At 61.1% G+C, this 13,176-nt stretch overlaps 1 protein-coding gene across 1 annotated transcript in view; it reads left to right on the forward strand.

Moving 5' to 3' along the window:
* LOC103082376 (tubulin beta-3 chain) overlaps positions 1 to 11,148 on the forward strand; it is a 12,392-nt gene extending 1,244 nt beyond the window's left edge. The window contains exons 2-9 of the mRNA XM_007468483.1: positions 973 to 1,034; positions 1,148 to 1,337; positions 1,973 to 1,993; positions 2,585 to 2,666; positions 2,736 to 2,915; positions 8,261 to 8,369; positions 8,908 to 9,018; positions 9,736 to 11,148. Coding sequence (XP_007468545.1) covers positions 973 to 1,034; positions 1,148 to 1,337; positions 1,973 to 1,993; positions 2,585 to 2,666; positions 2,736 to 2,915; positions 8,261 to 8,369; positions 8,908 to 9,018; positions 9,736 to 10,811 — 1,831 coding nt within the window. The 3' untranslated portion in view covers positions 10,812 to 11,148. The remainder of the gene's footprint in view (positions 1 to 972; positions 1,035 to 1,147; positions 1,338 to 1,972; positions 1,994 to 2,584; positions 2,667 to 2,735; positions 2,916 to 8,260; positions 8,370 to 8,907; positions 9,019 to 9,735) is intronic.
* Positions 11,149 to 13,176: the final 2,028 nt, after the last annotated feature.

Below are 13,176 nucleotides of genomic sequence, written 5' to 3' on the forward strand. Positions count from 1 at the left end.
TGTGGTCCACCCCCCCCCCCCCGCCCACTGGGATGTGCAGTGTGGTGAGAAAAGCTGTCGCCAGTGCTGCTCCATGGACTTTGTGACCAGCAAGGAGGAAGGCGTGGAGCCATAGTGGGAGGGTGGGGCTTCTCTCTTCTAAGTCTCAGTGGTGACCGAGAGCCAGGGCTCAGCCCATCTGTCGACACCGCACGCCCCCGGCAGACAGTGCCGGCCAACACCTGCTCTGGGTGAAGCAGGGGCCATCGGCCTGAATCGGGGACCAGTACCCAGGCTCGTGGGGCCAGGAAGCAGTCTCGTAATAAATTCTGTGCTTGGTACAGCCTCCTTGCCATCTGTCTTGCCTCCTTCCAGAAGCTGCTGGAAGCTTGAGGTGGAAGAGTGGGGGCGGGGCTGAGGGGGGAAGGAAGGAAGGAAGTCCCAGGAACCAGCCAGAAACCGTGGCTGGGCTGCCCAGGTGAGGAGACCACAGCCCCACCTGGGGGAGAGCGCAGGAACCTGACCACACCCACCCGATCCTGTGCCTTTGCTTTCTCTGGGGTGCAAACCCCCGCCCAGAGCAACTGGAGTAAGGGCAGCAGCTCCCCTGCCCCCAGCCACCACCATGGTGACAAGACCCCAGCACTGTCCAGGCGCCCTCAACTGCAGCAGAAGCAGGACCACCGTGACCCATGTGTGACCCTGGCCAGAACATGGCCCTCTCTCGGCCCAGTCCTGCAGCCCCTCGTCCGTATCCCTGCCTCGTCCAGCGGCAGGGTGGCCTGGAGGCTGGGGTCTGCTCTCTTCCAAGTGCTGCCCTTCTGGGAGGAGGGTCAGGGCTCCAACAGCCCTGGGTGGTGTGAGGCAAGGCCGCCCAGAAGGCGGTGAGGCTGTCCAGGGGCTACAGCGGTGTCCAAGCCCCAGGGGAGTGGGCCTCTGCAGCGGACCGTGCTGACTGATGCTGGCAGCCCTTGGGTCCTCCCTCTGCTGCAGCCCTGGGCTGAGTTCCCACCTGCTTCCTCCACAGACACAGCGTACATTCGACCCCCTTCCTGGTACAGGCTCAGTGGAGGAACAGTGATGGTACCAGCCAACTCCAAGGCAGGTCTAGTAATGCCTGCAGCCCCTGCCGCCCCCTGGCCAGCCACCTGAGCCCTGTCCCGGCCAGTTCCTGCCCGCCCACCGCTGGCAGCTCCAGCCCTGACTGCCGACCTCGGGGCTGGGAGCTGGTTCCCAGCAGGGCCGGCCTTTGCCGGGAGACGGGATGATGAGTCAGCCTCGAGCCGGGCACCGGAGCCCTCTGGGGATGGAGGGGGAGCTGGCCTGGCCCGGTGCCAGCCTGCAGGGCGGCCGGGCCGGTGAGGGCTTCTGGTCAACGGGATGCAAAGCCTCTTCCTTCGCCCTGCGGGGAGGCGCAGCCGGCTCCAGGGAGGAGCCAAACGCTCACCGGGACCCCCTGAACGGGGACAGGGAGGGGCCCCAGGTGGCTGGAGGCCAACCACAGAAAGCCGCATCACAGACGTGTTGTGAGGGAGGGCGTCTCTCGAGAACAAAAGGCCCATTTCTAGACTTGCCAAACTGGGGAAGCTGCAAGAGGAGAGAGGGGCGCGCACACGGCTACACCACACAAGCAGTGTGAGCGCACACACAGGATCAGGTCCGCACGCTGTGACTGAGACCCTTCCTGAGGATTTTGTCACTGAAATATCAGGAGGACTTGATGATAGGCGGTTTCACTCTAACGTCTGACCCCAGCAGACTGCTAGGCCAGTGGGTCGTCCAGCCTCTGAACTGCGTGTCCACTTCACCGCCTCCCTTCTCTCCCTTATGCGCACACCGTCTCCCTACATAAGCTCCCCCAGCCCACCGAATTTCCTTGGCCTCACTTGGACCAAAACTCCAGGGGTACCGGTGACATCAGGGAGAGTGAGTCAGACAGAAACCACTGCCTTCCGGCCCCCCCCCCCCCCCCCCCCCCATCCCCCCCCCCTAGGTGGTCACAACCCCCGCCCCAGTTAGTTCTATGCCTGGCTTGTTTGTGTCCTTATGACAATTCCTGACACCGTTGTTCACTGAGCAGCAGCTACATGCCAGGTGCTGTGCCTGGCAGGGGTACAGAGCAGCCCCACCTGCTAGGTCCGTTTGGAATCTCATGGCAGCCCCCTGGGGAAGAAGGGGCAGGTGGCATCCCCCAGCGCAGAGAAGAACAGTGAAACTCACAGCTGCCATAGCAACCCACCGCCCCCCTCCTGCACTCACAGCCCTTCTGACTCAGACGTTTGGGAGCCCTGCCCCATGATTTCTTTCTTCTGGAGAGAAGTCGGTGCCTGCTGCAGCCTTCTCCTGGCTACCCCACCATTAAGGGACCCAGCAAAGCTCAGAGTACCTGGTCCGCCCCTTCGCGACACAAGAGAGGGAGCTGGGAGGCGTCCATGCTGGCCTTTCAGGGTGGGAAATGGGGTTGGTCCCTACACAGGTGTGGACAAGAAAGACCCTCCTCGCAAAGCCGAGGGGGGAGGCTGCCGCTGGGGTGGGATAGAGGCGGCAGCCGGGGCGGGGGCCGAGGGCCAAGGGGGCTTCTATTGTCCTCCCTGGAGCTTGCCAGCCCCTCCTTTCGGATGCGCGGTCCCCAGACCCCTGGGCGGCGGGAGGAGGCGCAGCAGCGCGCGGTGGAGCGGGGATGCGCGGTGCTGATGCTGCAGCCCTGCCGCATTCTGCGGCGGCGTCCCCGGATTGGCCGCGCGCGATGACGCCAGGCCGGGCGCGGCGGGCGGGGGCCCGCCCAAGAGCGGGCGGCGGGGGCGGCAGATCCTCCGCAGACAGCCCCGGCCCCAGCGCGTCCGCCTGCGTCCCGCAGCCGCCCGCCACACGCACCGAGCATGAGGGAGATCGTGCACATCCAGGCCGGCCAGTGCGGCAACCAGATCGGGGCCAAGGTGAGGCCGCGCGCCGCCCCCCTGCGCCGCGCTCCGCACCCGGCGCACATCCCGCGTCCCCCGCCCCCTTCTCGAGCCGGTCCCCGGGGGGAAGGGAAGCAGGGAGGCGGTGCGCGCAGAGCCGCACCCCGAGCCTCACTCGCCACTGCGAAGCCTAGAAGAAAAGGATGGGCTTGCCCTCGCTGCGGGCTGCCGGGCTGTCCCCTCTGCCATTCCCACCCCCGCCTTTCCTATGCCCCTACCGGGCTTACCTCGGGCCTGCGGGACCACAGCGCAGGTCAGCCGCTAAACTCCATCCACCCGCCGCTGCAGGTGCGGGGAGGCGGGGGGCGATGGCTGGGCGTGGCCCTCTTCTCTGGGGTCACAGTGCAGCCTCAGGCGAGATGGGTGGGGTGGGCAGGTTTGGGTGGGGCTCGACCCAAAGCTATAATGATCCCCCCACCCCCGGCACGCCAGTAACTTGGTACCCTCCAAGAGTCCAGGGCCGCCCCATGCCCCCGCCTAGCTTTGACCACCCTCAGCTTCCTGGCCGCACCCTTTTCCTTTGTTGGGGGAGGAATTGGGCCTGGACTCGGGATGACCTTCGTTGAGGACTGGACTCTCCCTCAGCGTAGCCCTGCCTGGGCAACCCCTGGCCCCTCGCCACAGGGTTGGATCAAACCCACGTAGGGACCGCGAGTCTCGGGGCCGGACGTGGGAACAAAGCCGGGGTGGGCGGGTGGGGTCGAGTGCTAGTTCACCACGAGGCCCCTCCCCTCCATTGTTAGCCCACCTCACAGATGTTGGGACTGAGGCGGGAAGGGGATGGCGTCATCCCCAGCCGAACCCAGGAGGCAGGTGTCCCATCCCTAAGTCCAGCGAAGCTGTCCCTTGCCCAAGGTCACACAGCAAGTGGAGACAGAGCCTCTCCACCCTCCGGCTCTCAGTCTCTGCAGATGCCCAGCGCAGGGCTCAGGCTGGGTGGGTGCGGCCTGCTGCCCGCTGTGCTCTCCTCAGAACAATATTGGGGGGGGGGGGGGGGGGCTTTGTCAGCACCAAGGCCAGGGACCCAGCGAGGGCTGGTGTCGAGCTGGTTCCCCAAGGAGGCAGTGGGAGGAGACACGTCCTGGAGGGGAAGGGGCCAGGAAAGGCTTCCTCTGGAGGCTGTTGCCATGGAAACCGGGCAAGAACAAAAAGCTAATTACAACGGGGCTGGGGCAGCCACGTGGCTGACATGTAAATTGCAACTTGGGCTCTAGGGTGGAGGCGCCTCACGTCGGGGGGAGGGCGTAGTGGGGAGACACCCTAATCACCGAGGAGACAGCTGTGCCTGCCTGAGGAAGGGGCTGGGGGAGGGGAGGCCTGGGGGACCAAGGCCTCAAATTAAATCAGGGCTCTGGGGGCTGTCACTGACAGCTGCCCTGGACGGGCAGAAGGGGCCATGGGCTCATTAATGTGGTCACAGGGGCCAGGCCTGCCCTGAGCATCTGCTCCTCCGAGAGTCAGGGGTCACTGAAGGGAAGCAGGGCAGCCTGAGTCCCACCATGAGCCTGGGGGAGTGGTGATCCTGTCACGGGGCTTCCTTCTATGGCTGGACCGGCACTGATCAGGCAAACGCAGGTTCATGCCCAGCTGCAGCCCCCATGGGTGGGGGGCAGGGCAGAGGCAGTGGCCCGAGTGCTGGACAGTGGCCTCCGCAGAGATTTTTTTCCTGCTTCAAGTGCAGTGGCCCTTGGGTTTGCTCATTACTTTTTATTCATTTTGGCTTAATTTCCTCAACTCTTGTTTGTTTTTAAAACTAATATCTGATCCTTTTTAAAAATGCAAAAGAGAGAGTGGTGGATTGGGGGGGGAGGGGGTCGTTTCTTCCTTTTCAACCGCTGCCCTTTGCAGTGACCAATGGAAGCAGTCTAGTGGTTTCCTTCCGGCCTCCCTGCCCTGGAAAATCTCCAGAACCAAACTGGACGCGCTCCCAGCGTGTATGGGGATTTGCCTGCCCCGGCGCTCAGCACCTGCCCTGTGGACAGGCAGGCGTTCTTTGGCCATTTTTGTTTCCAGCTTCCGTACTGGTTGTGACCTCCTGGTGGAGGGAGAGCAAACTTTTCTCGCCCATCACCAGCAGTAGCTGACTGGGGTGGGCAAGAGGGGCTGCTTCCCCTGCTTGGGGGCGGGCCGCCCGCTCGGGGGAGGGCCTGGCTGCGGATGGGGATGGGAGTGGAAGTTATGGAGGGAGGTCACGCGATCGGGGCCAGGAGAGAGCACGGCTCTCCTGAGAGGTGACATGACAGCATTTATGACTCGTGACGATGACCACTACGTGTTGGGCGCTGCACCTCTCGAGGCTGCGGTGGAATTGGGTGTCGCCCTTCCCCAAGGATAAAAAAAACGCGTGGGAGGGACAGGGCAGCAGTTTGAATCTAGGCCTGTGTGGACACATCAGGATGGGCAGGAAGCCCCCAGCTCCCACAGTGGGGCGAAGAGTCTGGGGACCCCACCCTCCGCCCCTAGGGGGCAGGGCCGTCCCGGAGCCTTTGTCTGCACCCAGCCTCTCGGCCGCTGGGCGGGGCCTCGGAAGGGCGGGCCCTGGCCCTGGCAGCCAATGGGAAGAGGAATTTCCTGTTTTCCGCACCCCAACCCCACCCCCGCCCCTCCCAGTTGGGTCCAGCTTAACGTCCCCCCAGTCGGCCAGCCCTCCCTCCCGGGAGCCACTGCACCCCTCTTGCCTTGGGCTCCTGCGCGCGCCCCGCCACCTCCCGCCGCCCACAAGCGTAGGCGCCGCAAAGGTCAGCACCACGGACAGCGCCGCGGCGCACGCCCCCCAGCTCGAGACAAAACCGTGGGGTCTGAAATAGGAGCCCTGGCCTGGACCCTGGGGTCCACGCGCCACCTGGCAGTTTTCTCATCTGTAGTGATGATCATAATTATTCTTTAATTTATAAAATAGTATTTTGTTATTTATTAAATGTTATATGATCTGTATATATATAATATATTCTACTGAGTTTTATTATTTTAAAGCACAATTCGTATTTGTTTTAACTACAAAAGCTATTATTAACGTATTCTCCTTCCAAAAAGTTGAAACATTGCAGATAAGGCTAAAGTGCCCATGTAAGCACCTCGCCCCTCTCGGTCCCTCTCTTCAGGCAGGACAAGTTATTTTCCACTATTCTAGTCCATCTTCTGTGCATAAGCACCTATGTATAAAAAATATAGCATCTGCTGTGAGATTTTTGCTTTTACTCCGTATATCATTGCAATGTGCCTTTTCCCCTAAGGGTGTGCCTTGGAGATCTGCTCATACCAGTGGTGATCTCTTATTGCAACACAATATTCCAAAGTATATTGATTTCTTTTCAAGTATCTTTTATTTTATTTATCAGTGAATATGACTTTACAAATTTAAATAACATCTAAGGCCTTTTAATTTTGTGAGGCCAACATTTGCTGACTGCTTTTATGTGTCAGGCCTTGAGTTGACCACTTGAAGTGGGTATCATATTATGTCCACTTTACAGATGAGAAAACAGATGTCCTGAGAGGTGGAGTCACTTGCACACACTGGCCAGTGCTGGGGTCTGCACTCACTCTGGTCTGCTGCCTCCTGGAAGCCTATGCATGCCATAGATGGGTCCAGAGAACTTTCCATAGATGTGTTGGTGGCTCGGTGGCTGAGTCACTCTCTCCGCCTCCCACACTTGCCATCTCAAGCTCATCCCTTCTCTACAGGGGCTATGGGTGTCTCTGAAGCCAGAGGTCTAGGGTGTCCCAGGGCTGTGGGAACCAAGGCCCCCGGCTCACACTGTCCTGAGGAGGGCATGGGGAACCCAGCAGTGGGAGGAAGCTCTGATCAGGCCCTGAATGCCTCAGTGACACCTCTAATTCCAGCGTTAATGCACACTTAATGCAGAAAAAAACTTATCAGTGACAAAAACACACAAAGGAGGACGAAGTCCAGCGCCCACCCTTGCTGAGAGCTGACCTCTGATAACAGTCTCTCTGGGTAAAATGCCAAGATCCTTCTGTACATTTTATAATAATGACGGTTGATACATTTCAGGTTTTAAAATTTTTTTATTTTTAACTAATCTTTTTCTTTCTTTTTGAGAAGTTAACATGTGCACGTGACAAAAATTCCAAAAGAACCAAATGGTGTGCAGTGCAAAAGCCTCTCCCCCAACCCTGGACCACTCTCAGGCACGGATGCTGGGAGCAGATTTTTGAATGTCTGTCAGAGACATCTATATATAGATGCGCACGTGAAAACTGATTTTTAACTGCTTTTCTCACTGAGCAGTTTTTTCCCCAGCACATGACCCACATGTAGAGGCCCTTTGCTTCTTGGGGCCTTCACACCCGTTCTTCTGAGTCACCCCAACCCTGAGGGGCAAAGGGGAGGGGCACTGGTAAGTCACACGGTGTGTGACCACGATCTCCGGCCTGCATGGGCAGCTGTGCTCTGAGACAGCCTGGAAGTGCCCCTGGGGCGAGCACAGAGCACTGCGCAGCCTTCCCTTCACCCAGGGCGGGTGTCTTTGCGTGCTAATAATCCCACACGGCACTCACCATTCACAGGCTCTGTGCAGAGTAACTTGCTTTATTCTCACAACAAGCTGGCTTCATCATCAGGCCCACTGAACAGGTGAGGCCACTGAGGCACAGAGAACCTTCAGGACCTGCCCAAGGTCACGCAGCTGGGAAGGGGTGGTCCTGCCCTGCCCCAGTCCTGAGGGAAGCGCGGTAGGTTCCCGCCCAGGGCGAGCAGGGCAGGAGGCCGTGGGGAGAGTGAGCCCTTGAAGCTGGGGCTGTGCCATCTCAGCTTGGACAGGCTGGGTAACCCCAGGCAAGTGATTCCCCACTCAGGCCCCTGTGGTTCCTGTTGGCTGAGGTTGCTGACGTGCTGGACGCTGCCAGGCCCTGTCACTGGACATCTTTGCCTCGACACTGAGGGGCACGCATATCCTGGACCCTGTCTCCAGCACTTACCTTCTCTGTGCTTCAGCCTTCTCACCTGAAAGGAGGGAATTAAAAACGAAACACCCCAAGAGGGTGTTTATTACTCATGGAGAAATAGACTGTCCAAGGCCCCTGGTCACCAAGTGCAGAGCTGCGTCTGCAGACCCAGGTCTGTGTCAGCTGAGCCCTGAACCACACTGAGGGCTCTGGTCTCCATGGACATGCATATTTATTATGACAATTTTCTCACAGATGACACAGCTAGGGGCTCTTTTTCAAAGTCACTCAAAGGGACTAGTGCAGGCTTTGGGTCCAAGCCCCTAATTTTGTAACAGGGCTTCAAGGCTACGGGAGGGAAGGGGCCTGGTGGGGGTCACAACCACCTACTGACCCCTCCGTTTCCCCTGCAGTTCTGGGAGGTCATCAGCGACGAGCACGGGATAGACCCCAGTGGCAATTATGTAGGGGACTCGGACCTGCAGCTGGAGCGCATCAGCGTCTACTACAACGAGGCCTCTTGTGAGCCCCCATCCTGGACCGAGGGGTGGGGTGGGGGGACCTTGACTGCTGGGTCCCAGCATCTCTGCCTTCCTTTCGGTTGGCTGGCACGTGCAACCAGAGACTCACAGAATAAAGACAGGGGATCCTAATAACCCTAGCGAGATTCAAATGTGTTTAACGGCCATGAGACACACGCACAGTCCGGTGGAATGGCCAGGGCTGGGCAGGGTCCCAAAGGCCCCTTCAGGAGGCCCATGGGAGGGTCCAGAGCAGGGGTTACCTGGAGAGGTCGGGCAGGGGCTACTCAGCAACTGGTGAGAAATGGTGTCTTTAGTGAACTGGCAAAATATTAACCTGCCCACGTAGACATGGGATTTGGTCCTGGCTGTCCGGATGTCAACCATGACTCCCTTCTCACACATGGCTCCTGCCTCTCTGACCCCAGAGTCTGAGCTCTTAGGGTGAGAGCACGAGGCTGGCAGTCCGGGGCAGGACTTAGGGGGCAGGAAGGGCGCCTAGCTTCTGTGACCCACGTAACCCACCCCTCTGCCCTCAGCTCACAAGTATGTGCCTCGGGCCATCCTGGTGGACCTGGAGCCTGGAACCATGGACAGCGTCCGGTCTGGGGCCTTCGGGCACCTCTTCAGGCCTGACAACTTCATCTTCGGTAAGTTTCCCCTGCCCCAGCCTCTCCTGGTGGACCCCACTGCCGGCAAACCCAGATCAACAGAAACAAGGGCAGAGTCACCCCTGCCTGTGACCCTGCAGAGCAGACCTGATCTCCCCAATTTGCAGCTTGGGACAGAGTCCCAGAGAAAGGGTTCTGTGCAAGGAACAGAAACCACTTGTGATTTCAAGCAGAACGATGTGTGAAACAGAGGCTTGAGCTCACGGGATCCTTAGAGAGATGGGGGCCGGGGCGGGGGGCGGAGGCGGGGGCCAGAAGCAGTGCCTCCAGAGGATACCGGCTCACGAGCACGCAATGTTGCTGCGGTCAGGGCAGCTGTCCTCACGCCCTTGAGTCTGGTGGCAGGGCCCTGGGTGCTCACACAGTGACAGGAGGAAGGTCACACCCCACTTCCACCCCCCAGCGCTCAGCACCCCAACGATGGGCATGAGCCTCCTCCCGACCCCGGGCTGTGAGGGGTGCTGGGGGTTGCAGTTTACCCTTCCAGCACAGCCGGCCGGAGGGTGGGTGGACTGGAGGGGAGGGCTGATCGACTCCCCACACGGTGTGGCTGGTGCTAAGAGCCAGGGAGGGGTTGAGAAGGTGCGGGCAACCCCGCTTCATGGAGGGTAAACAGGCACAGGGCTGCGTCCGCGGTTGCCATCAGGCAGGTACTGGAGGTCTGACCCCGTCCGTGTCCCCCTGCCCCCGTCCCAGGTCAGAGTGGGGCCGGCAACAACTGGGCCAAGGGCCACTACACGGAGGGCGCCGAGCTGGTGGACTCGGTCCTGGACGTGGTGCGGAAGGAGTGTGAGAATTGCGACTGTCTGCAGGGCTTCCAGCTGACCCACTCGCTGGGGGGCGGCACCGGGTCCGGGATGGGCACCCTGCTCATCAGCAAGGTCCGCGAGGAGTACCCCGACCGCATCATGAACACCTTCAGCGTGGTGCCCTCGCCCAAGGTGTCGGACACGGTGGTGGAGCCCTACAACGCCACGCTGTCCATCCACCAGCTGGTGGAGAACACGGACGAGACCTACTGCATCGACAACGAGGCGCTGTACGACATCTGCTTCCGCACCCTCAAGCTGGCCACGCCCACCTACGGGGACCTCAACCACCTGGTGTCGGCCACCATGAGCGGGGTCACCACCTCCCTGCGCTTCCCAGGCCAGCTCAACGCCGACCTGCGCAAGCTGGCCGTGAACATGGTGCCCTTCCCGCGCCTGCATTTCTTCATGCCCGGCTTCGCGCCGCTCACCGCCCGCGGCAGCCAGCAGTACCGCGCGCTGACGGTGCCCGAGCTCACGCAGCAGATGTTTGACGCCAAGAACATGATGGCGGCCTGCGACCCCCGCCACGGGCGCTACCTGACCGTGGCCACCGTCTTCCGGGGCCGCATGTCCATGAAGGAGGTGGACGAGCAGATGCTGGCCATCCAGAGTAAGAACAGCAGCTACTTTGTCGAGTGGATCCCCAACAACGTGAAGGTGGCCGTGTGCGACATCCCGCCCCGCGGGCTCAAGATGTCCTCCACCTTCATCGGCAACAGCACGGCCATCCAGGAGCTGTTCAAGCGCATCTCGGAGCAGTTCACGGCCATGTTCCGCCGCAAGGCCTTCCTGCACTGGTACACGGGCGAGGGCATGGATGAGATGGAGTTCACCGAGGCCGAGAGCAACATGAACGACCTGGTGTCCGAGTACCAGCAGTACCAGGACGCCACGGCCGAGGAGGAGGGGGAGATGTATGAAGATGATGACGAGGAGTCCGAGGCTCAGGGCCCCAAGTGAAGAGGCTGAGGGGTGGGGCGCGGCTGCGGCCAGGACCGAGAGCTCTGTCCCCCGAGCCATGTAGCCACTGACACACCCCTGCCCTTTCCCCCACCAGGCCCGGTCATGTCACCCTAGGGCTCCCAAGTGTGTGTCCTTTAGTACTTACAGCATCCCTGCCCTGTGTCTTCTCAGCTGTGTTCCGCCATAGGTCAAATCCATTTTGCGTGGCCCGTTTGTCTCTCTGCTTTATTATCAGCTCCAGGCCTGATGTTTTATGGTTTGTTTTGTTTTTTTTACTGGTTTGTGTTTATATCTTGGGGGGGATACTTAATAAATTTATTGCTGTCAGATACCCGTGCCTGGTGCTGGCGATTTCTTCTTATTCTGGAAAGTTGGGGCCAGAGGGGTTAGGAGGGGCAGACAGGGAGGCCCGGTGGCGGGGGCAGGACAGAGCATCATCGTCTCCCAGTGGGGGCTGACATGGGCCTGTGCTTGGAACCTGCAGCTGTCCCAAGGTGCAGCCCCTGGCAGGGGAGCTCCTGGCGGTGGTGCTGGAGAAGGTGGCCATGGCTGCAGGAAGCCCAGGCGTGCTCTCAGTCGACCCGGGACAAGCCCCAGTCCCCTCCAGGGTGACTCGTGCCGCAGAGTTTTCCTCTGGCTTATCCGGGTGCTAGACGTTAGAGGCAGGCAGCCGAGACCCAAAGGGGAGTCAGGGAGGGGGGACCTTGAGGACTCCCCCGGAAAATGTGGTGTGCTGGAGGGCTGGGGCTTGAGCCCTGGGGAAGGGCGGGTCTGGTCAGCGAGTTGTGGGCACAGCAAGCACCCCGCGCAGCCGGGCCGGGAGTGAAGTTCTGGCCCACGCGCCCCCTGGCGGTTGTTTCCTGTGGCCGCAGGGCGCCCAGGGTCCCGCTGGAATGGGAAACCTGGCCGCCCCCTCCTCGTATAGGGAGAGAAGTGGAATCCCAGAGGCGCTGCCTGCCCGGGGCGCAGGTGAGCCCGTGCAGAGCTGGACGGGCCCAGACCCTCTGCCCTCGGCCTCCCCACACCCCACGCCTCGAAGCCAGGGTCTCATCAAGCCCAGCTCCCCCGGGACACCCCTGCACCCCACCCTTCTGTGTGGATACCCGGGCAGAGAGAGGCCGAAGGGGCTGATCTGGACCAGGGAATGGAAGCCCCGAGAGGGCCGGCATCCAGGGCCCTGGCAGGAGCGGATGCTTCCAGGCGCCTGCTCCGGGCCAGGCCAGCTCTAAGCCCGTCGCGCGGCTGACCCTGAAGAGCTGTGCTCGCCCACCTCACGTGCAAGGCGGCCAGGTTACAGTGAGTGTGACTGTGTGTGAGGGTCTGAGCCCTGCGCTGGGCCCTCCTCTCTGGGTGGTGAAGGCCCCAACTCCACGTCCACGGCAGCTTCACAGGGCTGCGGCCTCCATGCACTGTGGGGGAGGGGTGTCCACAGCTCAGGTTCTCAAGGGGCTCAGTGACCCCCCAAAGACCTGAGTCCCCCGCCAGGTGTTGACAAAGCTCCCGATAGCCAGGTGCTCGTGCTGGGTCCCCCGGTCCACGGTCTGCCCGGGCTCTCTCCTGAGGGGTGGGAAGCTGTGCCTTGTTTAACCTTTACAGTGAGGCCACCAGGTTTCCAGGCAAGAAACGAGGCTCAGAGACGTGAGTGTCTGCCCGCTGGCAGGTGGCACAGCCGGGGGTCCGGCCCAGGCTGTGTATCTCTCCACTTTGCTTCAAGTGGCCACAGATCCACTTCCCTCCTGAGCAGCTGCACCTGTGAGAACTTCGTCCTGGCTCGGGTCACTTAGACGAAGCTGGCCTCCTGGGGCCGCCCTGCCTTCTCCGCCTAGACCGCGGCCCCGCTCCAGCACTCACGATGGCCCAGGCGCCTCTGCTGCTGCCCGGGCTCCCCTCCCGCGGGAGGGGCTTTGGCGCCTCCTTCCTCCGGCCCTCCCTCCTCTCCTCCTGCTGGGTCCCTCGAGCCTCCGGCTCCCTTTTCCTTTTTTTTGTTTTTTTGCGGTCCGCGGGCCTCTCACAGCTGCGGCCCCTCCCGCTGCCGAGCACAGGCTCCGGACGCGCAGGCTCAGCGGCCACGGCTCACGGGCGCAGCCGCTCCGCGGCACGTGGGATCCTCCCGGGCCGGGGCGCGAGCCCGCGCCCCCTGCATCGGCAGGCGGGCTCTCAGCCGCTGCGCCACCAGGGAAGCCCCGGCTCCCTTTCTTATGAGAGGCCATTTAGTTCTCTCCTGTTTTCCTCAGTCCTAGCCTCACTCCTCGCAGACATTGTGGAGCAGAGACAAGCCAGCCCTGGGCTCTACGTGAAGTCCTGACCCATGGCGTCCGTGAGCGAGGTGAATGGCTGTGCTTTATGTCAGCGCATTTCAGAG

The sequence above is a fragment of the Lipotes vexillifer genome, unplaced genomic scaffold (assembly GCF_000442215.2).
Source record: "Lipotes vexillifer unplaced genomic scaffold, Lipotes_vexillifer_v1.1 scaffold23, whole genome shotgun sequence".
NCBI lineage: Eukaryota > Metazoa > Chordata > Mammalia > Artiodactyla > Lipotidae > Lipotes > Lipotes vexillifer.